This window comes from Lissotriton helveticus, chromosome 9 (genome assembly GCF_964261635.1).
Source record: "Lissotriton helveticus chromosome 9, aLisHel1.1, whole genome shotgun sequence".
In the NCBI taxonomy this organism is placed as follows: domain Eukaryota; kingdom Metazoa; phylum Chordata; class Amphibia; order Caudata; family Salamandridae; genus Lissotriton; species Lissotriton helveticus.
Genome location: NC_136070.1, coordinates 1,226,660,973 through 1,226,686,397, shown reverse-complemented (window position 1 = coordinate 1,226,686,397; position 25,425 = coordinate 1,226,660,973). Strand labels below are relative to the sequence as shown.

The following is a 25,425-nucleotide window of genomic DNA, read 5'->3' as shown; positions in this document are numbered from 1 at the left end:
GACATACGTCCTCAGGGGGGACTCTATCTTACACCTGCCAATGGAGATCCTCTAATTCTTGGCTATTATGTTCCAACAAATGACTATGGGGCATATTACCAAGCAATAGCGATAATTATCGCTATTGCTTGGTTAGAGACAACATTTTACCGCTGAGCTGCGGCGATTTTTATCGCAGATAAACCTTGGTATTACCAAGGTTTATCGCAAATGCGATAAAAATCGGCCGCAATGCATGAATATCGCTGAAAAGTTAGCGATATTCATGCATTACCGAGCTAATGCTCTTAGCCATGTTATCCACCTCCCATTGGATAACATGGTGAAGAACTGCTCAGGGCAGGTGTTAGCTTTTGGAGATATTCGCGCTTAGCGCGAATATCTCCAAAAGTTGGTAATAGGAGATAGCGATGTTAGCGACTGTTTCCAGTCGCTAACATCTTGGCACGCCCACTTTGCATGTCATTAGTGATAAATATCACTGACATGCAAAGTGGGGCCCAAGATGGTCGCAATCTCCTACTAGCTGTCGCTATCTGGTGTTAGCGACAGCTAGGTAATATGGAGATAGTTTTATCTCCGCTTTCTTGACTTTTAAAGCCAAAAAAGCGGAGATAAACCCCCTTGATAATATGCCCCTATATTATTTAGACCAATGCCGGTAATACAAGATATTGAGAATCCACCTTCCATCTTTGAACTGGCTGTGGGTAATCACGCTCCAGGGCTACTACTTAGACAACTGGAGAGTAGTTACTATAAGAAAACCCGATTCAAACCTCTCAGAGCAGCATGGAGGGTGTGGCAGAGAACCAGTAAATTTTTCAATATTCCAAAAATTTATCGTTACCTTTTATTATGGCGCTCATCATTCTTTCCAGACTTCCTATTTGACAAGATCGGTAGCAAGTGGGAACAGGCGGGAATTAATTATGTTGGAGATATCATAAATTAATTTGGTATTATGACATTTGGTGAGATTCAGGATCGAATTGAGATAAATCCACGAAGCTTATTTAAATATTTTCAGCTAAGGGAAACTACTAAAACAGTTATCTCGCACCTCACCTCCCATCTAGGCGTTCCACTCTTAGATATCCTGGTCGGTAAACAACCCCAAGTGAAGGAAGTATACGCCATGCTGATGGAAGCTAGCGATGACGATATGGTTAAAGTAGAAAGTGCGTGGGCAGTTAAACTCGGAAATCAAGATGTGGACTTATGTAGGTCACTAGAATTGTCTAAGAAGGTTCTTTTATCGGCCAATCTAAAGGCTCAACATTTTAAAACTATATATAGATTACACTTCACACCGGCCAAACTCTGGGCTTGGGGGAAAAGGGAGTCTAACGAATGTCCAAGATGTGGGCAAGGTCCTGCGGACATGATCCATACGTTCGCGGAGTGCTCTGAACTGGGAATGGTAAAACAGGGGATTGATTCCTTCCTTTGTAAGATCATAGGACGATCAGATATTTTAACTCCCACTTTAATTCTTTTAGGCTGGGACGAGTCCTTGCAGCTAGATTTAGCTCAAGCTTACTTTTGCTTCATGGTAACAGCAGCTCTGCGCATAGTGTTCGCCTCTAAGCAGAAGGATAAGGATCCCCCGACATTTCAGGCTTGGTATGCAAGACTGTTCCATATATTTAATCTAGAGATGGCATTATACAAATGCAAGGGGAGCAGAGCCAGGAAAAAAGGGCAGCAACTTTGGGGACCTTTGTTGGAGCTGCAGAGACAGGGCTAAAGATGGAAGTGGGGGGGTAGGAGAGGAAGGGGAAGGAAGGGGAGGAGGGGGGACCTAGTAAATGTCTATATTTTGTTGTGTCTATGTTCCTATTCTCTTCCTCTCTGTCTTCCTGTTCCTTCCTTTTTGCCTTACTTTACTTTTTTTGGCTTCTCTCTTTATTTTGTTACCTTTCTCTTTTTGCTCCAATTAATGTATTATGTTCTTTTTTGTTGTTTTTGATTATGAATTCAATGTAACTTTCCTGAAATAAAAAAAAAGGAGGTCCTCTAATTCTACAGAGCATAGTTTAGATGACCCAGAGCTCACTGTGTACTCTTGGCTCTAGAATAGGTCGGGAACTAGGGCCAGTTCCATGCGGTGTTCATAGGTCTAGATCTGAGCTAGAGCTTGGCACAGCAATCCAACTCAATTAATTAAATTGAGTTTTGGAGTGAGCACTGGTGGCCCGAAATCCTTGGTAACGCCCCCTGAACCCCCAAGCAGGTGGTAAAGAATTTAGGGGTGTGGGTAGACTCGGCCCTCAGTTTCCAAGTCCAAACAAAGAAGGTGGCAGGGACATGCATTGGGCTACTGCGGGGGCTCAGAACTTTATTGGCATGACAAGTCATCATCCAGGCCTCAATTGTGTCGAGACAGGATTATGCCAGTTCACTATATCTAGGGTCAAACAAGGCAGACATTTTGAGCCTACAGAGGGTCCAAAATGCGGCTGGTAGAACCCTTCTTGGTCTGTGATACACGCCATTCGCCAACTCCACTGGTTGCCTGTGCCCAGGCGGATTGAGTTTAAAGCTCTCTGCTTGGCCTTCAAGATTTTGAAATATGCCACCCCAGGAATCTTGGCCAACCTGTTGCTGCCATATGTACCTACAGGCCAACTCCGTTCCTTGGGGCAGTACCAGGTAGTGGTCCCCCGTGTAAGGAGGGTACGCGCTGGAGGATGTTTGTTTCGTACTATGACAGCAAAACTCTGGAACTCGCTACCTGTACAGATTCGTAGCTAGAACTACTACCTAGCCTTCCGGAAGGAAGTTAAAACACACCTTTTTCTTCTGTTGTAGATCTTTTTTGCCTCACCCCGTTTGTTTCTCACTGCTTCCAGCGCCGGGACGCCTCTTTGCTGGGGCAGCTGTCGCGCTTTATAAAATGTTATAACATAACATAACAAATTCAATGTCCCTTTAGAACCATTTACTTAAAAAGGAATAGGGTCATATTCCCAGATAGGAAGGCAGGGCAGTTAAAATTATAAGCAGCATGAAAACAGTAGAAAAACTTCAGGTTTTCTGTGATGGTGATGGTCCAGAGAGGTTTCTAACATTCAGAAAAATATAAGACCCTACACACAAAATCATTTATGGGTACAGGAATCAGTACTATAGGAGTAGTACTCTCACATGCCTTTGTGAATCAACCTGCAAACGCCCAACCAAATAATAGTAAATATGAGAAGAGGGTACTCTCCTTCCTACTTGTACAAATGGAATATGACTATTCCCATGGCTGACCCGTTTCCAAGGTCCATGTCTGATGTGCTGCTCCAGTCCAGGTTTTTTTCTTGGAATTCAGGTAGTTGTTCCATTTTATAAGGAAACAAACAAGACTACAAGTCCCAGAGTTCAAAGGAAAAACCCTAGACTGGAGCAGCACATCACACATGGACCTGGGAAACTTGGCAAGGCTACATTCCCTAATAGTTCCAAATGTATTTCCATTTTAGATGTTTTAGGGCTAATTCACAAACACATGAAAGAGTTTGCAAAAGAGTACTACAGGTGCATTGCTTTATGGTTCCCAAATTTGTTTCTGAGCAGGTCTCATAGTAAATAAGGTCATAAACCTGGAGAGCAAATAGTTAAATAGTGTAAGCTAATGGTGGCCATCAATGTCTTTAGTAGGTCAATATCTGCCTCCAGTAACCTGTGTGGGTCACTGCGGATGTACCCATTTCATTCTAGTCAATGGATTCCTGCAATGTAAACTCTAGTGTTATCGACATGTCTGCGCCATGTCCTTCTTTCTCTCACAGTTCATCCTTCGTGGGAATTGCTTGTTGGACCTAAGCAAGCTTTGCAGAGATTGTGCCCACACCCACTGCCCATTAGCCAAATGTGTAGTAAGGTGGACTCTAGGGTTTGGCAAAATCAAGCTAACTTAACGTGTATTTGTGAAGCACGCGTTCATCAAAGGGTATCTTGGTGCTGAGTAACAGATGTTTATTGTTACCCAATTCACTAGTACTCATTTTATTGACTTTAGAAGGATGAAAGGCTGAGTGGATCCGTTATGATTTGAAATTGTGACCGTGAGGTCAAACACTGGCCCCTAAAGTGGACATAAGTCCACTAAGCCACCACACCCGGCTTAAACTATACCCTGTCCCTAATTTTTGGGTGCGTGGCCTTCGTTGCTAGAAAAGAGGGATGCCAGGCCCCAGTGCCAATGATGGGAGTAACCGATACCAGGGATGTATTGGTACCTTGTGGTTGGCACATAATGGGTGTCACAAACTATAGCAGGCAGTATCTTGGTAATAATAGACAAAAGTCAAAATCCTGAGATGGGAGGAGCACCCACATTTCTACAGTATGGGTACAGTTTGAGTGCACTCTCCTGTCCAGCACAGCAAACAAAAACAACACAAATCATCTCCAGGGGGATGGAAGCTGAAGAAGGGACAGGCTACACGGTAAAACAGCTGCCTTTACTCTGACTCTCTGAGATCTATTTCCCCCTAGATCAAACCCAAAGCCTTCTAGGTTTTCCAAAGCCTCTCAAACCCCAGGTCATAGGATATCCTCAGATATACACTTCATGTTACCCAATAATAGTATATTTGCATTTAAGACACACACAACTGTTTGAGATTGTACCCTAGCTCCAGAAGGTGTAAGGTGAATATTGGATAATGGTTACATTTATTGAAAAAATGTTACTTTTAAAGGGCTTTATTTCTAATTGGTGTGTTGTGCTTTATCTCCGGGACCTTACATTTGTGTATCTTCACTTTAACTACCCTATTTTCCTTAAGTATAGCTCCAAATGGTAAATTGAACTTTGTTTTGTGTGAAAACGGTGCCACGTTGTATCTCAGTTCCACACCTGTATGTCATGTTAAAAGCATTTCTGTAGCACATCCCTACAATTTGTATAGTACTCTTGTTCTTCACAGTGTGAGCAAATATCTTGGTTGTGGGATTCTGGGTGACCAGGTCAGGGAAGTTTGTGGACTTTACATCTGGTTGTGTCTGGTATTGTTTCATAATGTCTCATGCAGGATAGAGGTCAGTTAGAACCAGGCATGTATCATGTGGCCTGATATCTGTGCCTATGAACTTTGTAGTTAGTTTTGCTCTTCTGGGGTGAATGTTGTCAATTGCTCATCTTAGAGCAGCGGGAAGCATCACTTACAACGCAACTTTTACCACGCAATGCTTTTACATCGCAACTTTTACAACGCAAACCATTACAACGCATTGCGCTGGGGGGCGCTCTAGGTTAGGGAATATATTTAATTTACTATCCAACACCTTCCCTACTATCCACGGGGACTGGAGTTTGAATAGTAAATTAAATAATTCACTATCTAGCGCCCCAAAGCACTATGCGTTGTAAGGGCATGCGTTGTAAAACTGGCGATGTAAAAGCATGCGTGGTAAAAGCATGCGTTGTAATGTCGTACATCCTAGAGCAGCTGCTCTGCTGACAGAACAGTGTGCTGATTCTGTGACTTTGCTGCAATTATCTGGGCATTTGAGTGTGGTGCATTCAAGTTGACTTGTTCTGGATGGTGGCATGTTGGTTGCTAAGTTGATACTGATGTGCTGTTGGGATGACAATGCTTTGACAACTATGTGTCTTTGGTACCACGTTGTTCTCATGGCGGTGCTACAAGTAGGATCTACGGGCAATATCTACCGTGCACTCTTGGTGAGGCGATAAGTAGAGTATATATGTCTTTCACATTTGGGTTTGTGAGAAGAGATGCTTATGGAGTCGCAAAGTTGAGCTAACTCTAAGGTGCTGGTGCTGTGTTGTGTATGCAATGGTGCTAGGAGTGTGTCTAATGTGTTATGTTTATCTACATCAAGGAAGAAACAGGTCTGGTTTTGGTAAGTAGACCCTGAAAGTTCTCGTTGAGGAGGGTCGCGGTGCACTCGTATCACAGTCGTTGGTTAGGCATATCTGTCGGTAGCTGGATGTACATGAACTGTTCCATCCGCTGTGTTTGTTGAGTTGTCCTGTTGGGTTGTCCAGTGGGAGCAATGAATTCTGGGGAAACAACACAAGCTTGTAAGATATCATTCAACCAGCCCTTTTATACGAGGAAGGGGTGAATGCGGTGATGTTCCCCCTAAAAGTCTTGTGCCCAGGTACACGGAACCATATCTGAGCTATCCTCCTGACATGAGTCTGAGATGTCTTGGGTCATGTCCTACAGTCAAATGCTGCGATAGAGTGTGTGATGGTCCTGGTGCTTCTCTACCACAGCCACTGAGTGAGACTGGAGGGGCAGAGGCATTGAGGGATCACCTCCTTGGGTAATCCTTTACAGCTCGGTCTCGCTACCTCTGGAGAGTTAAGTATGGAAATGTAGCCTTGAGTAACACCGTTGAGAACATCTGGCCCTGGGACACCAGCGGCAAATAACGAAACCCAACAAGATATTGCCCGTAGCTACGGGCTGCTCCAGGACCTGGGACCAGGCCTGACCTATCTCTGAACACCGTAAACATTGACCATTCAGGAGATCTATATTCAGTAGACTGGTCCTCTGCGCGAGGTGCTGCCCTGATCCATCGCAACGCGTGTGATCGTTCAGAGTCGAAACAAGACCACAAATTGCTAATCTGAGTCCATCTGGACCAGCCTTTGCTCTGTCCTTGTGGAACACAACATTGTCCCTCATTAGAAGCTGGGCGCAATCCTGGGCGCTAACTGTGCCCTTGGCACGTACCGGTACCGCGGTGTGTGGTGTTCAATGGGTGTGAGATTTGTGAACCATTCCAGGCTTTGGACACCACAATGGGGGACAATGTGCTAACTGCCTGTGTTTTTCTCTGTTTCGAAGTGTGCAAACTTGTATTTGGTGCAGTTTGACCACACACTTTTTGTGTCGAATTTTGCATGGCAAAAATTGTGTAGGCAAAGTGGCATGGGTTGCACGAATAGCGCCTGGATTGGAATCCTGATTCTGGCGCAAACTGGAGTTTGTACACAAGTTGGAAAAGAGGGCAGTGGCCTCTAATCTGGGCCTTTTGTGTAACGGACATATGGAGCTGTTTTGTTTTCAAGATGGAGCGGGTTTTCTCTTTTAAGTACCCACGGCTTTGTTTTTTAAAACTTCTCCTACCAGAAGATCCAGGCCATGCAGCTGTGCACTTGGAGAGGTAGGTATGAGATGTCACGGTGCGGGGGGGGGGGGGGGAGGGATGGAGGGGAGGCCGCTGCTGTGCTTAGTAGAAATACCGCGCAGGGTGAGACGCTTCCGGCTGGAAACTCTATCCACGTGTGAAGTGAGGGAGCCGGGTCCCTTCATTGTTCCTGCTGTGCGCAGGGCTCTTTAATGTCCTCTGACACCTCGGCGTCATCTGGGCTTCAGAAGGCACGCGCTGGGACGTCCTCTACGTTCATTGTGTGGACGCCAACAGAGAAGGGGCGCCGCGCCCGGGGCAGAGGTTGGCAGGAGACCCAGTCTGGCTCCCACCAGGCGAAGTGGCAGAGACAGCTAGGAGGCCACGACCCAGGATGAACAGGAGAACTTGGGCTAACAATCAGCGAGGCCGAGGCGTTAGGTTTCAGACAGATACACCCAGGGCACAAGTCCTAAAAAAAAAGTGGGGGGACGCTGACATCACGACAGGAAGTGACGTCACGAAAGGTGGCTTGCCCCATCAGACTCATTGCCTCCCTTCGTTCACCCATTAGATGCGATTGCATCAGAGAAGCCAGCGCGTGAGCAGCGTTCTGAATGAGCTGTGATCTGGCCCCAGAGAGGCCAAAGAGTGAATGTGCGGCTCCATTTGCTCCAGTTATTGAGCTCCCGGTGAAATAAGTGGGGGCGTGCCCGTCCACCCGCGTGGTACCCCGACTCGAGCCCCGGATACACCTTGAAGTACTTAGCGCTGAGAAACCCTATTCTGGGTAGCCATGCGCTTTACAAAACTTAAATAATAATAAAAATAATAATCCCAGAGCCACTTGGCTGAAGAGAGCCATCCTATGTCACTGAAGACCAGTGCAGAAGCGCTTCCGGGGTCTCTGATGTACATAGCTGCCAAGTGGTCCTGAGTCATGTGTCCTGTGTTGTATTGTTTTGCAACATTTATTTAATGCTTGCAATCCTTGGGGCAGATTTACAAGCCCCATGCGCCGCCGGTGTATCACGTTGCGTGACTCACTGGTGGCGCAGCCTACTAAGGGATATTTACAAGAACAGGCAAAGTCACCCTGCGTGACTTAACCTGTGCTTGTAAATATCGCTCTGTTCACGCAGCACTTTGCGAGTTAGCGGCGGGACATGGGTGTAGCTGTGGGTGTTCCCACGCAACACCCATGTCCACTGATGCTATTTCCAGATTTACCAGAAATCGTAAACCTGGAAATGCGTCAGTTTGCTGCGCCACCATAGGGGTGGCGTAGCCAAGCGAAACGAGGAGAAATGTTTTCATTTCTCATTGTTTTTTCCTCTTTCAATGCAAGCTGCATTCTACAGCACACATTGAAAGAGGAAAATGCCTGCAGTGATTGCTTTTGTGCAGGAAGGGGCCCCTTCCTTCACAAAAGCAATCTCCCCATCGCGCAGGCATCCTTGCACCATAGTGCAAGGATGCCTGCGCCTGGCAGCTGTTTCTGCGCCAGCGCTGGGGAGAGCACAGGAATGCGACATATCATTGTAGATATGTCGCATTCCTGTGCTCTGAAATGCCGCAGTGGGGCACAGCCAAAGGGCTTGCGGTGCCGCGCTGCGGCCCTTTTTGTAGCTCTGCCCCCCTATGTGGAGTGCTTAAGGCAATGCCTACATTGGTAGCCTCTGACACGGTATAGTGTGTGGTCGGAAGTGTGTTGTCTTTCTGTTTTTACCCTGTGTGGGAAGTGTTTCTATGTCACGTGTGATGACCACCGAGGTGCGGTTATCATGTTATGGGACACAGCGCTTAGCAGTGTGATGGATGACAAAGAGTGATCGAGGCGCACTGAGTTTATGGTTGTCCGTATGCTGGCAGCTTTTAGCATCTCAACAGGTCCTTTTGCAATATTTCTTCTGATCATAGTCCAGCGAGCTGGTTACGGCACTGGTTTATCCATTCGGAGATAATCAGAGGGCATCGAAGTCTGCAGAACAATATGAGGACATCTGAGAAAAGGTTATTATATTGATAATGTATTGTGGTCTGTTTACAATTATTGCATAGTAGATGTACAGAGCATGTAAAACAAGTTTTGTATGCAAGTATGGATAAATGGTTGAATGCGATATGTTTGTAGATTGAAATGTTGTTTTTCTCTGATATAAATATCATAAAATCATTGATGAAAATATTTAAATAAAACACAATTTTTGTATTTTTTTAATATTGAGTGATGTCTCTTCCCTTGATTAGAATATCATTACGCATTTTTAAACATGTATTGAAGTTGCCCCAGGAACTTTACGGTATACATCTGAGAAAAGGGAGCACGAGAGAGAGAGAGAGAGAGAGAGAGAGAGAAAGAGAAAGAGAGAGAGAGAGTTTGTTTTGGAGCACAAGAAGTGCCTACTTTACAATAGGGAGGAATTCCTCTCCCCCATGAATTAGGCACCGCCCATTTTCTGATCAGATGCTATGCTCGGGGCTGGACTGGCTGTAGCAGCCACTGGGTGTTTCCCCCGTGGGCCGGAAGGGTGAGGGAAGGTTTTGGACCAGTGGGGGCCGGTTTTGCAGCAGTACTGCAAAATCGTCCCCTTGTAACAAAAGCGCACGCAGCAGTAGCGGTGTTCGTAGCCTCGGCAAGTAGGTCCGTGCCCCCCCTCCACCTCCGGGCCGTATGAACCTACTTGCCATGGCTGGTTTGCAATCCCAGTCCAGCCATGACCATGCTCACATAGAACCCACAGTGATTATGGGAATGTCTTCATCTCAGTAACCTTGAAGCCCTGACGGGCATGAAGAATGATGAAAGAAGTGAGAGGATTTGGCTGCTGATCGTCCCCGTGCCCGCAACAATCTGTGACCAGCCACGGCCGGTAGTAGGTGTAACTGCAGGGCGGTGACGTGGGGAGGGGGAGGGGCAAGGTGGGGGGTAGTAATGTATGGATTGCGGACTTTAACAGGTAAGTAAACATATAAATAAATAAAACGAATTTCGTTGTGTGCACTGCATCACCAAATGCGATGCAGTGCGCGCAACGAAAATCGTTTTATATATTTATATGTTTACTTACCTGTTAAGGTCCGTAATCCATACATTACTACCCCCCACCCTGCCCCTCCCCCTCCCTACGTCACCGCCCTGCAGTTACACCTACTACCGGCCGTGGCTGTCTGTGACTTTCTTGAAGACACTGAATGATACCTCTCCCTGCCCAGACCCTTTACTGCCCCTTCTGCGCCACCCACCTTGAATTTTCCCGCTCTTTCTGCACACACTTGTTATTCCTTTTATCCCTCGTGTTCTACCTTTTTTTTTAACCACTCAATGTTCTGGTCCTCCACCAGCCCCTACAGGTAGGACTTCTTAGGCATCCCTGACTTTGAGATGGGTGGCACAGTTGGGATAGGAGGTGAATGTCACCAGGCCACTACCAAATAAGAAATGATTAGGCAATCAATGAGCGCTGCTATTCAGTTATAGATTATATGTTTATCCAGACTCACCCACCAACCAGTTTAGTGATACGTTGTACATGTTGCCAGCTAGCCATTGCTGCATATCTTGTCCTTCAATCTTACTGCAAATTTAAGTTAAACAAATAGATATTATCAAACACAGAAATGGGAATATAGCCTAAATCCCAAGCACGTTGTCTGCATGATTAGGGATTGCTTAGCTTATAAATGTGAAAACAATGGCAAAATAGAATAGCCTTATAGCCCACTGCCGAGGGCAATACCGGTTGTTAAAGGCCCTGAGCCCAAGTTAAAGGCCCCAGCCAAAGGCTGATAAGGATAAGAGATGGCATGCAGTTGCAGTCACATCTGTGTCTCCATGTCTCAGATCTGCCAGAAGCCATGCTAGTAATCACCATATTTACCACCTATAGATGGTCTCGTAGAAAGCTGGTGCATGGAATATATTGCACTGGACATAAAATGATTTCCTTCGCCTTCTTCAGGTCTCTTGTTTCCCTGGCTTCTTACATGAGTTAATGCTGGAGCTTTCAATGCATGATCTGGTACAGCTTGAAGATGGCAGGCAGAACCTCCACCAGGGGGCACCAGATTGACTATCAAGTGTTTAGAAGCAATTGTTTCACCAGGCAATATTTCAGCTCCCTGTACATGAATGCAACCCAGGTGGACCCTGGGGTCCAGGACTATTTTCCTTCGACAATGGCAGCCACCATGCCCTCTCTGGATGGGAATTGTATTAGTAGACTTGAGCTGGCTTTTGCTGACTTGTTAGTGATGGGTGATGTGTTGCACAAAGAGAATGTGTTAGACACAATCTTTGCAAGTGTATTGTAGTAGGTCAAGGTGGGAAGTTTCAGTTCCCCTATAACCTAAGTAATTGTGCTTCTCAAACTTTAGCACCTACTATGATGTGTTTGGTTGAATAAGATTTCGTATTGTACTCTTTAACCCCTTGCATGCTCATGACGGCTCCCGGTCGTCATGCGCCACGGTTGGTGTGTGCACCTGACGGGTGGGAGCCCTCCGAATCCCGCACGCCGTTTATTTCTCCTGCACAGCGCAGGAAATAAACTTGCGTGCATGGGGTTAAGTGTCATGTTTTCTGTTTTATGATGTCTTATCTTACGCATGTCCTTTGTTTTGATGGCTTGGATCGTCTATAACTGAGGCCTATGCTGTGTTTGTTAACAGAAACCTATAAATAAAGACATCACAAAAAAGAAGCAATTGTGACACACATAATAAACATTGTAATGCTTTCTTGATAATAATAGGTCATTGATAACTGTAAATTCCTCCCTTCATTGCTCAATATTCTCAAAATGCAAAGGTGAGTATAAGAAAGGGGACAAAAATCAGATACCGCATTGCAACTGAATTGAATTACAACTATATATTGAATCTGCTGTAATCTCAAAAGCTTGGCCTCGCGGAGGCCCACATACATAAAAATCCCACAGTAGGCCAATATTTATCAATATTTCATGCAACACAATGCAACAAGCCACCTTCCTGCGCTGCGTGAAAGGAGAGGGGAGGAATGCACTATATTTGACATAATGCGGCACATTTCTGTCCTCTTCTTGCGCACAAACTGCTGCCTAACACCAATGCAGGCACCTTTGCACACCCTTGCACCATGGTGCAAGGGCGCTTACGTTGTAGGCAGGATTGTTTTTGTGCACAAAAACAATCCTCAGAGACATTTTGCTCTTTCTATGTATTTTGCAAAATGCAGCACACTTAGAAAGAGCAACCAAAAGGGAGAAATAAATATGTTTCTCCTCGTTGCTCCTCTGGGGGGCTGGCATACAATTCTGATACATTCCCAGGTCTACCGGTGTTGGTAAATGTGGGCATGTGTCAGAATGCCTTGGTGGATGCGTGTAACACCCACACTCCACCCATGGCACGCCTCCCTGCTGCAGAGTAATGCAAGGAAGCAATTAGCGCTGCCTTAATTTATCCAGCCACTAAGGGCCACACCAGGTGGCCTTGCGTGGCTTAAATCTTATTTACGTGGTGCAAGGGCGATGCAAAACCTTGATAAATATGGGCCTTAATCCAGGACACAGCATGTGATCAACTCTGTTCTCTTGGAAGTGGGAATGAAGGGTACAATCTTCCTCAGAAAGGAAAGTTAAAGGAAATAGGTGGATCCAATCATTAGAATTTAAAGTCAAAAGACAGGACCCAACTAAATGTAATGCCCAATTATTTACCTGCCTAGAAGAAACAGGCTAGTGGATCAAGGCAAATGGGACAGATCACAGGACCCCAGCAGGGAACCTCCCTGTCAATGACAAGAAGCTCAGTTTTCAACATTCATCTTTAAAATGTTGAAGACTTCCTTGTCATGAATGGGCATGAAATAGGCACCAAGGGATCAGATTGCAGGTGTGGATTTTTGGTTCAACCTCAGTAACAGCTGGGAATCTTCATCATAGGACAGAACTTTAAAGCCAAAGGAGCTGACCAGAACTTTCAGGTGTCCACATACAGGTAATAGAGAGTCGGTGAAACAGCCGGCCCTTGCATGCACACCAAGAGGAACTTGTTGAGCAGGTCTAAAGAATGGAGTCCCAAAACTACTTGAATACAGCCACTCAGAAAAGAGCTGAACCACTGAGGAATGTGGCCATAAAGTCCCCAGTCATGAGAGAGCCACAACATAACATGTGTATTTGTAAAGCGCACTTTCACCACTATGGGTATCTTGGCGCTGAATAACAGATGTTTCTTGTTACCCAACTCAATGGTACTCATTTTATCGACCTCAGATGGATGAAAGGCTGAGTGGACCCGCCGGGATTTGAACCTGTGACCACGAGGTCGAACACAGGCCCCTACAGTAGACGCATTAGTCCACTGAGCCACCAGAACTAAATGGTCATCTCTCTGACAGATGGAGCAGATATGTCCAGCAACTGCAATCCTGCCAGAACGCCTTCAGCCCGGGTCATCCTAAATACATTCATCTCTTTGAGAAGCAGCATAAGTTAGGAAAAAATACATTTGTGTAAACAATGAGACAAATCAAGGATAAGAGGTAGTACATGGGGAACGTCGTTTACGACGCAACTTTTAGCATGCAGTGCTATTACAACGCGGTTTTTAAATCGCATTCTATTACAACGCATGACTCTGGGGGGCGCTCAAGGATAGGGAATACTTTTAATTTACTATCCAACAACTTCCCTAGTGTCAACGGGGACTGGTGTTGGAATAGTAAATTAAAATATTCACTTTCCAACACCCCTTTCTGTAATGCGTTGTAAAAGAATGCGTTATAAAAACCGCGTTGTTACAGCATGCGTGCTAAAAGCATGCGTTGTAACAACGTACATCCGTAGTACATATAAAAGTGAAAGGAACAGAACCTCGAAAATTATTAACAAACCCATTACCCATCTTATCATCTCACTTCACCTTGAGGAAGCAGGAAGTTATCGGAAACATCATGGATGGTAGTAGATAAAGAAGGACCATACTTTTAAAAACTGAAAAGAATAGCAAGAACCCAATTATAAAATAAATTGTGAATTAGCAACACTGGAAAATACTAGAGGAACATTGCCCAACATACAAGACATTTGATTGGAACTTTCAATAGAGGGAGAGATTCTTGCAGTAAGAAGAGGCAAGGTAACACCATAAACTGTCATAGAAGTAGCAATCAATAAAAACCATCAATGAAAAACACAGACTCAGTACATGATAAACAATGCCACACAGAGCCTTCAAGTTTTCTAAATAGACCAAAAGAACAAACCAAAGTGATTTGGGCCAGTCACTATCGATAACAGAAAAACACACAAGATGATGGACGGAATGTTGCACATTGGCAAAAACATTCACCCCCAGTCACAGATCTGGGTTTAATCCATCCTTAATTTGCTCACCACGCCACCCCAGTTCAGACATGGCCATATGCAAATCAGTCTTGACCCTGTGCCTCATGGGAACAGTCCAGCCCGAACTGCCAAGCCATTTCTTCCCTGGACCGGAATCAAGCATCCAAGGACCGGCTTCAGGGTTTCACCCCTCTTCAGCCAGGATAGCTTGACTCCAGTGGTGTAGTGAGCACAGGACCATCGATAACAGACCCATAGATGCAAGTAAAAGACATATTATTGTCTTACCCATTACTTGAGCTTGACCAACATGAAGGACTTGACTGTTATCGTGGATGCGAGAGAGAGGGTGACTTTAGTCATGTGACTTGATTGACCAATGTCTGTGTTGAGTGGGGTAAGATGGCAGTCTCCAATGCCTGGTCACCCGACAGTGAAAGAGTATGAGAAAGCAAGATAAGTCCCATGGATCTTAAGGAGGAGGCGCGGCATATGGATAACTGCCCTACCCTGCCCCAATCCCCCCAATGAAATTCAACAGAACTTCTAAGTAGGCCCAGTCAATGTGCTTTTAAAAATTATGCTCCAAGTTGAGTAACAGTATGGTGTCAGTAGTAACCTTGCAATTTTGACTGCCACTTCCACTGTGCTTAATTGAACGCTATGTTCAATTCTAAACAGGTGGAAGGCAACTGTAAAAAAGTCACATTACATGTGTAATGGCTCACCTAGAAACCTGTGCATGGAATGGCTTTCTAACAACAGTATTACACCTGCTTTGTAAGTAACAAAACAGTACACACGCTTGTTTAGGTGTTGTAGAACTCGCCCATAATTTTACAACTTTTTTGCTGAATCAGACTCGATATGTGTACATTTATTTTATGGGCATATCCTAAAAATCTTACATGGATCTGTCCCCCGTGGACCTAGGTTGGACAGTCCAAGTATACACAAACCACGTTGGTATATCATAGGGCAGCATCGGTATTGTTGAAAACGATTCTGTCTATTCACTTAATTTAGGGACCTGAAACGTACAGATGAGTTTGTGGCCTCTGTCCATGGTGCTGAAAGGTAAATAAAATCATTACACTGCTAGATAGCATGGCACTTATCCAATTATACTTCCCTCTTAGTTCACCTCCCACTATAACCCATGCTTCCACTAAAATAAATTAGTATATATATTGCACATTGTCAGTGGATACCGTGTAGTTAAGTTTCGGGGGAAAATTCAATTTAAATGGAATGTATTGATTTGCCTCTAACCTTGCCTCCAGTCGACAGATCTGCACGAAATGGCAATCGAACTGCATAATCAGATATGGTCCCCCATATCAAATTTCTTGAACTTCTGTACAGGGTAAAAACATTAAATGGGAGGTAAGAAAAAAGATCTGGCTGCTTATTTTACCTCTTGTAGAAAAGTGTGTTTGCACCTACAGCAAAATCTGCTTTACACCAAAGTTGGCGTGAAAGTAAAACCTTCCAGAGAGATCGAGCTTTCGTTTGTTCAATGAAAATTCATTCAGCAGAATTTAAGAAGTTAGAGTATGAAAACGGTGCCTTATGGTTTTGAAAGGTTTAACACTTTCGTATATTTCTCTACCGATTCAGTGATTTCCTGACTCCTGTCTATCACATTTGCATTTACAGACACATATGATTTGCTCGTCAAGGTCTCTGTACGTTTATTTTCTCATCTTGAAAATCGTGAATCAAGTTCAATTTGTGACTTTTACGTTGTGGACATAATTTCCACTGGAAAGTGGAGGTACAATAACAAGTGTCTGAGCCCAGTGCAGTCATAGCGGGGACTAAGAGACATGGGAAAGTTGAGCATCAGACTTGAAAAGAAATGTAGGAAACTCAAAAGTAATAACGATCTCAATAGCTTCCATTTTAAGTATCAGATTCAGCTGCAATTTAGTGAAAAAAATAAAAATAAGGTTTGATTTGCGAATATCACAAAGGGGTTAAAAAAATAGAATGGGTGTGATGAAGTGAGATAGAAAGCAAGAGATAGAAAGGCAAACAATGACAAAGAAAAGGAAAGCAAAGACTGTGCTCAGTGGGGATTGTGAGCAGAGAGAGGTGGGCACCCGTTTCCTCCACAGAGGGGTGGGTGCAGAGCCTGATATGCAGCGGGCTTAGAAATAATGTGCATTATTTAAAAAAGAAATGAAATTCACTGAAAAAACAGTTAAATATTGAGGGTACAATTCACAAAGTGCATTTTGTAGTACGTTAAGTAGTACTACAGTAGCATTACTTACTTACTGCAAAATGCATTTCACAAACCTACGATCATTTCTTAGGAGAGATCTTCAGAAAAGTAAGTTTACTACTTGGGGCCTAATTGTGATGCGATTTGGACTGCAACCAACGGCTTGTCAGTTGTGGTCCGAACCGCATATACTGCTGCGGTCCAACCGACGCATTACGATGTGTACAGTCGGAGGCAGCAGTTGGAGGGACCGACCAATGCTTTCTCGAGCCCATCAGTCAGTCGTAAACTCACTATAATCCCTTAAGGACGGCGTGTCCACCGTCTGGATTATGATGTTGGTTTCCGACCGCCTTTCCATGTTGGCCTTTCTGACATGGAAAGGCTGTTGGAAAGCAACATTGCGGGCCTCTAACAGGGCCTCCTTTGCCCCTGGCCCTCCGCTTCCGGGCCTGAATGCTACTTATGGTGCCCCCCTGAATATCCCTGCACCGTTTGACAGGTACCATGAGGTGCCTGCCAAATGGTGCAGGGATGTTCACCAACTCCCATTTCTCAATGGGGGTTTGTGCGGCGAGCAGAAATGGGAGTTTTTGACCGCACTATGTGCAGTTGGATCGTAATTCGGTGTGTGGTCGGGCGGTTCCTCCACCAAAACGGTGTCAGTCAGAGGCAACTCCGATCGAAATCGTAATCAGGCCCTTAGTTGTAAACATTAGAGAGACTGGGGTAACTGTGGGAAAGTGTAGAGTATCTACAACAAAATCGGGCGGGTTTAGGGAAGACGAGGCTACTACAGACACCCACCCATGCTATTCACAAACTACCCTCTCAACATAACAAAATAGTAGTACATTTATTCTGACCCAGCCTTGGATTAAGTCAAGAACCAATCATGGCCTCTCACAGGTACTGCAACTCAATCCCATAGAGAATAAAGAAGACACAGACTTAAAATAACACCCCAATAGGCAGTAATGTTAAATAAATAAAATAAATATGACTTTAAAAAAAGATTGTCTATTTTTTTTAATTAAAAATAATATATATTATTCAACACTTATTTTATTATTATAATATGTAATAGTATATGTATACATTAAAAAAATAAACTGTTAAACTTTAAATACAAAATTTAAATAGCTTAAATTAATTCAACATATAACTTTTACCAAAATGTAATGCTTACTAAATACAAATAAAAGTGTTACTGTGGGTGGAAGTTTTTTTTTAAAAATGGTCTTGAAGAAATAACATCTATAGATTGAATAAATATGTTTAAATTAACTAATTATTTTATGCATGTTTATGTTTTTGAGTTAATGTGTTGTGACCTTTTAGATTAATAGTTCTATGGTTATAATAAATATTTTAGATTATTTTATATGTATATTTTATATGAATATATGTTTAAGATTTTAGTTTATGTTTTATATGGAAATCTTTTTTATATTTACGTCTAAAGAATATTAAACATTAATCATTTTCCCTATACTTTCCGATTAGGATATCACTGCCCCGATGACCGAGATCCCCTCCTATGTGTGACAAGTTACTAGCAGTAGACACTCATGAATCCTTTTGTAGGAGGTTACACCAGGAGACAGAGGCATGTAAGCCTACATTTAGGTGTAAATCTACATTTGGAAATGGTGAACATCAAAACAGTGTAAAGTTATACCTGGGTGCCATAGCAAATTTAAACGTGAGTAAATCTACTCATGTATATTTACCTTGGTGAATTAGGCCCTCAGTACATACATAGATTTGTGCATATTCCCTGTCCATGGTCCTGAAACACGCACACATTTACAGATGTTCAACACTGTCCTTAGAAATGTCTCATACTACAAGCTGATTAGAGCATAAGAACAATGCAAAAAGGCGCAAAACTAATAAAAACAGGAGCCTGAGCCTATTTCTATTATTTATGTTATTTCTATGAACTGAGACTATACAAAATATTAAGGAACTCCATCAGTGTACAGAACTTTAAGTGCACAATCTAAAAAAGTTACAATATGTAAAATAGTTTCACAATAAAGCTAATGTTAATAGTATTGTTAAACAAAATCTATTTCAGTTTGTATGACTGAAGGCAGCATTCTGCCCTCTTCCCAATGCCTTGGCTCAAGTTGTAAATACACATGTCTATCATCACCACAGAAATGCACATAAACACATACTCACACATCATTGGGAGACTTAACAAGAGAACTTTTAAATCCATAAATAGTTATGAAGCTATGAAAATTTGAATGAATATTAAAAACACGATAGTCTGTTTCATCTCTGCTTGCCATAGAAACCACGGGGTGACGACCAGCATTTGTATATATACATTTCTAATGTGCAAGGATTTTGGTGGCCATATTGGCTATGTGTAGCCATGTTACTTGTTGCTTCTTTACATTGTTAGTACCTTCTCCCAGGTCTGCAATGGGCAGTTTTGCATTTGGTTTGAAGTCACTGTATATCATTGCATGATTCTTTATTTGGTCTTCATCCATAGGATTTAGTTTTGGGACTGTTGGCACAGTGAGGTTCCCTGTATGGTTCGAGTCATTTCAACGACTTTCTTTAGGGGCCTTGCTGGACTTACGACTTTCTTTAGGGGCCTTGCTGGACTTAGGAACAGTAGAATATACTATTCCTACTCCAGTTTGTGCAACAGCAGGGAAGGTGTGGGATTATAAATCCAACACCAGTGCGCCCCCTACAGCAAGTCGTTGAAACAACTTGCGATGTAATGGTTAGAGTTGTAACAACGCGGTCCTTGTAAAGACCGCGTTGTAAAGGCATGCGATGTAAGGCATGCATTGTTATGGCAGTTTCCCGCTAACAATACACCTCTCTTATCTTGATACTATTGTTAGTATAACAAAATGATTGTAATTAGTATATTAGTACTATTGTAACTGCTACTACAAGTTCTACTGTTGTGTTATGTTATATCCAATTTATGAAGTGCACATTCACCAATAGGTTTTTTGGCGCGGGGTTAAGAGTCCGTCATGACTACTATGAGTAAAACTACTACTGGTAAAACTAGTACTAATGCCAACAAGACAGCCAGTGAACTACTACTTCTATCACCACTAATGCTACAGATAGTAAAGATACTTGTAGTAGTAGCAGAACAGCACGCTGTAATAGTAGTAGGTGTATTTAAAGGACTATTAGTAGTAGAAACAAATGTTTTAGTTGTAACCATAGCATTAGTAATAATAGTAAGAGTAGTAGGGTCTAAAAGCTGCCAATGATAGGCGTAACTGGGTGATAGGTTCATTTGGTACGCATGTTGATGGTGGTGGACTCAGGGCTGTGAAGTTAAAAAAAAGATGGTTGAAAATAAAACAGGGGATAAGAGATTTTCCAAGAGAAATCAGCAAAATTGAAATGAGCAAGAGCGAATTGCATTTGTTTTCAAGAAGACAGGGAGCCAGTTAACTAAAATCAGATTGGGCAAGGCCGTAGAAGGGCCGTTTTACTTTAATTGCTGGGAGACACAAACAGTGAAATAAACAAGTAGGCAGTAAAATAAAGAATGGCTCTAATCTCAGATGCATGTCCTATATCTATGATCAGGTGGGAATCATCCTAGATTCACCCATTGGCTTTGAAGTCTTACAGGAGAGATTCAGAAGCCAGTAAATCCCACCAATGCTTGCGGATGTATGTCGTTACAACGCATGCTTTTACCACGCATGCCTTTACAACGCAGATTTTACAACGCAAGTCGTTACAACGACTTTCGTTGGGGGGGCGCTGGATAGGGAATAGTTTAATTTACTATTCCAACTCCAGTCCCCGTGGATAGTAGGGATGGTTTTGGATAGTAAATTAAAGTATTACCTATCCTACAGCGCCCTCCAGTGCAAGTCGTTGTAATGACTTGCGTTGTAAATCCTGCGTTGTAAAGGTACTGCGTGGTAAAAGTTGCATGGTAAAGGATGTTTCCCATGCTTGCTGGTCAGATACCTGGTACATGAGCAATACCTGTTTCCATGTCTTTCAGATGCAGTGAGGCAGAAGGCCAGCCGCTGTGACGGACACTCGTGCAATCCACCGGTGGGGAACCTTGCCGCTGGCAGAACACCTTCTACACTCACCACCTGTGGGCAGAACATCACAGAGTTGTATTGCTTCTACCCTGACCAGAACTTACTCCAGACAGGACCACCAGCCTGCAGGCAGCACCGCTGCAACAAATGCAACGCCAACCAACCGGACAATTCCCACCTTCCCGCAGACATGACTGATGACTTCTTCTTGAACCCCGTCTCCTGGTGGCAGTCGGCCCAAGCGGTCCACAGAGAGGAGATCAGGCTGGACCTCGAAACAGAATTCTACCTGACTCACGTCATTGTGGTGTTCAAGTCGCCGCGGCCTGCAGCTATGGTGTTAGAGAGGTCTCAAGATTACGGGCAGACGTGGAGGCCCTACAAGTACTTTGCTGTTAATTGCACGGCCACATTTGGGGTGCAGGATGATCTGAAGGATGAACGAGCAATGTGCACTTCAAGATACTCAGATGCATTGCCGTGCACCCGCGGAGAGGTAAGCATGCCTCAAGCTGCATGTCACAGATATTTTGCAAGTCTGTTGTGGAAAGTGTTACTATTTCATTTGATTTGGGGTTACATAAATGGCATAATTGAAATCAAGCATTCAACAGCAGTAGACATAACGGCATACCATATGTATGTGTTGCCCCTGCAGGCGATCCTCAGCACCCAAGCCTCCAGAAATAATCTCCCAGTTACTTGGCCCATGCACTGCTTATGACCTCACATATTACAACACTCATGACATGTTCTATGACATCATTGATAACACCACTGATGACATTTGAAATTACATCTGTGATGAAAAAACTGTGCATGGCGGGGCACATTTTATAGTTACCTGACTTAAATATAACTGGAGATTTTCAGTTTTTTTAAATAGTTTAAAATATTACATTTTGACTGACATTTTCACCTAGCTATAATGTCAGTTTAACCATTGCCTTTTCAATGAACACGTATATATGAGTAGGTTTTGGCATACTATATTTACCTCATTATACATGCACTTTGGTGATATCTCTTCAAGGCATGTGGACTTAACAATAGTAATCTATACTTTCCTGTACACACACAGTATTCACAGTAGTCTGATTATCAATATTGAGGCCACAATATCTTAACGTAACAATATTTCTAGCCTTGATAATGTGACGTGCACCGCTTTTGGGCAGGTTGTTACAAATGAAATTTGAAAGCATTTATCTAGAAGATACACCAACAGTTCTGATGTGTTTTATGATGTTAAAAGGTGATTTTATTTGCTGGAAACTCTACAGTGCAATAGTCACATACCTGTGCTTATTTGACTATTGTCTCACATTCACCATCCCCCATATAGGGTATGCTGACAAAATATCAGAGAAATAAATATTGTGGGCCAAAATATTGTGTCAAGAATACTAAGGACAAAAATATTGTGAAGGTGAGTTTTTATAGGTAAGCAAAGTTTTACCATATATAACTCCACATATATTTACCTTAATTATATATATATATCTTCAAGGTACATAGATGTGGAGTTAACCACAGTAAGTCTACACTTACCTATTTGCACTTACCTTCTCGATATTCTGGTGCTTGATATTTTTGACACAATATTCTGACCACACAATATTTGTGTTTCCGATATTCTGTCAGTGATACCCGTATAGTTGTAAAGTCTTGAAAAGAAGGGCGAGCTAAGGGCTTCTGCCTTCACCTCATAAAGAGACTTTGTTTGATTGTGGAGTCTAGAATTTTTCTTGCATTCAATATACATTAGTTTACATTATAGAAAATTGGTAGTTCTCAGTTCCTTAACTGAATTGCTGGGTTTAAGGAACATGATTTATTCGGTCTAGCCTGCTTAGTCAAAACACGCATGGCCATTTTTACACCCATTTTCGCACTAATTCTGCATTTTTTTTTTAAAATATAAGAGGTTTCGTTTTTCCTTAAAAATTGAATAGTGTTTTTTTATTGAAACAAACTCATCCGATAATCGATTTTAACAATTTTCAAATTTGTGAAAATATTTCTGTCAAAGAATATTAAAAAAATTGTGTAATCAATTTGTCAAGTATTTCCAAATTCACTAAATCATTTCTGTCAAAGGCTGTAAACCTTTGTTTGATAACCAATGTGTCTATTATTTCCAAATGTATTATAACATTTCGATTAAACAATACAAATGTTTCCCGCAGGCCTTTTCCAATATCGTGGGGTGGTTCAGATCAGACATTGGAACCAAAACAGCCTTTGTTTCAAAGTGAGATTAACTCCTAGGTAGTACAGACCATGGTTAGGAACTAATGCTGAACCTTTTAGATCTCTGCTGCTTTCCACATTGTGGATAATAAACAGCTAGGTCCGTTCAACCGACTATGAACATCCCCTCATTCATTCATGAAGGATCTGTACAAGTCCTTGCTTTAAATGTGAATTGCGTGATTTGGGTGTTTGTGTGGGGGAGGGGTTGTGTATGTGCATTAGTTACCAGATATGTCTGTTTTGTTAAAAAAAATTATAAACTTTATTTTTGCATTTACAGATTACAAATACAAAAAACAAAAAAAGAAAGAAACATATGGCATCAAAAAGGCATCTATCTGTTTTGTTACATTAAAGAAGAATCCCTACACAAGACAATTTATATATGAATTAGAAAGGGGCTCTAAGCCTCACCTGGAATACAAAACTTTAAGGCATGCCACTTTACTCAAAGGAAAAAAACAAAATTCATTCATATGATACATTTATTAAAACAATTTAATATAGAACTAATTGTCTATGTTGACTCAGTGGATACACTGTAAGGAGCGGGTGTGATGCATGAACTACAGATGGTAACGCAAGAGTAATATGATGATCCACTGTGCTGCCCAGGTTCCTCCTATTGAAATTGAATACATGACCTGACCATGTGAAAGAGGGAAGGAGGCCGACATACATGCAAAAGCTGCTCCCGCCTCAAAATAAATTAGTAAACATAGAAGTGCCATGAAGCTGTTCTCGCCTCAATCCTCACCACTTACAGTTGTGTTTGCTCCACTGAAATCAGCTCTCGCTGGTATTTTCTTTATAAACAGGATCCTGTACGAATATGATTTTGAGTTCAGATTTGAAGTTTATTGCCCACTACTGAGTGTATCAACCAAGCTTAACTGCCCTAATTTATTTTCACAGTCAAGTCAAAGGACCGTTAAAAGCTATTGACATTGCATCCTATGAACAACAGTTCATTATGGCCTGCTATTGAGGGATATACTAGTTGTTAATATCCTCTACTCGGGTTAAACGCCTGAGCCCCAATGAGACCAACAACCTGTAAAGGTCAGAGACAAAAATACTACAACCAAAATATCACCTGTCAGAAATATTTTACCCTAAATATATTTTTCACAAATATCGCCCAATTTGAGTTTATAATAGGAGGTGTACACCCAATGAACAAATATTTTGGTAAATGATGTTTAGGACATGATATTTCTGGTAAACTCTATCTTTGCAAGCAATATTCTGTAATACAACCCCGGTATAGCTCAAAGGAGAAGCGTAATGCTGCAATTAGATCATTCCACCCCCTGAGGGCAGCATGTTTTAAATTAAATTCAAGGAAACAGAAATACAAAGATTGCAATGTTGGAACAGAGGGTCTTTATCAGCCATTTTTGGGATTTTACCTTCACAAGCTCTCTTGCCTTCAGTGGAGCTCACAGCAAACTAGTGTTCTAATATAGCCTTATAGCACGCCGAGGAGGCTATACCGGCTATTAAAGGCCCTCTCCAGCGTTAAAGGCCCGAGCCGAAGGCGAGGGCCTTTAACAAGGGATAGGGACTTTAATAGCCAGTATAGCCCAGCTACGAAGGGCTATAAGGCTATTAGAACATTCTGCCACTAGAGGGCAGAATGTTCTAACAAAAAAAAAACAAAGCCTTATGGGAGCGTGAGGGGATTGGAATCCCCACAGGCTCCCTGAAGCCTTTGTTCACAGCCAGAGCTGTGAACAAAGAAACATTGGAATGTTGGAGCTCCAGGCTTCTACCAGCCATTATAAGCCCAGGGCACTCCATTGTTTTCAAAGGAGCTCCCAACATTCCAATGTTCTAATACAGAATCATGCATGGTTAGTGAGAATGTTAGTATCCTGATTGGGTACGTAACCCATGCCTTGCTGAGAGTGAGATGATGAAGAAAGAAATCAGTTCTAAGGCCTGGAGTGAGTTCACCAGGCTATTGTGGAGCCAGCGGTAGGCCTACAGCCCTTGCCGTGAACCTGAGCGTGCTCAGAACCAGAGGCCGCGAGGACAGGCTGGTGTAAAGATTATCTGCTCCAGGGATGCAGAAGGAAGGGCTTAGTGGGAAGAGAGAAATCACAGAGGTGAGTCATTCTGCATGGCACTAAACACAAAACACACCTGCCACCCTCTTACGCTTCACCAGCGAAGACACGACAAGCGCTGAGAGGTTGTTTCAGGTGAGATATGGATTGCTGCTAATACCCTTGTTACTGATTCAGTGTACTTGTAGTAATCACTTGTTAGGATTATAATTTAGGGAATACAATGGAAAAGTACTTCAGAAAGGGTATGCAGGGTTGCCTCATTTCATGGGGTAACACAAAATGATAGGTCCACACTGCAGAATATGATGAGGGGCCCAGAGTCTCCAATATCTCACAGATATTCTATTATTTAGGGCTGA

General features: G+C 42.8%; 1 protein-coding gene across 1 annotated transcript in view; it reads left to right on the top strand.

Annotated features, from left to right (window-relative positions):
* The window catches only part of LOC144782391 (netrin-4-like), a 257,917-nt gene that overhangs the window by 13,965 nt on the left and 218,527 nt on the right, over positions 1-25,425 (top strand). Inside the window, exon 2 of the mRNA XM_078661718.1 lies at positions 20,690-21,231. Within this exon, the coding sequence (XP_078517844.1) occupies positions 20,690-21,231 (542 nt within the window). The remainder of the gene's footprint in view (positions 1-20,689; positions 21,232-25,425) is intronic.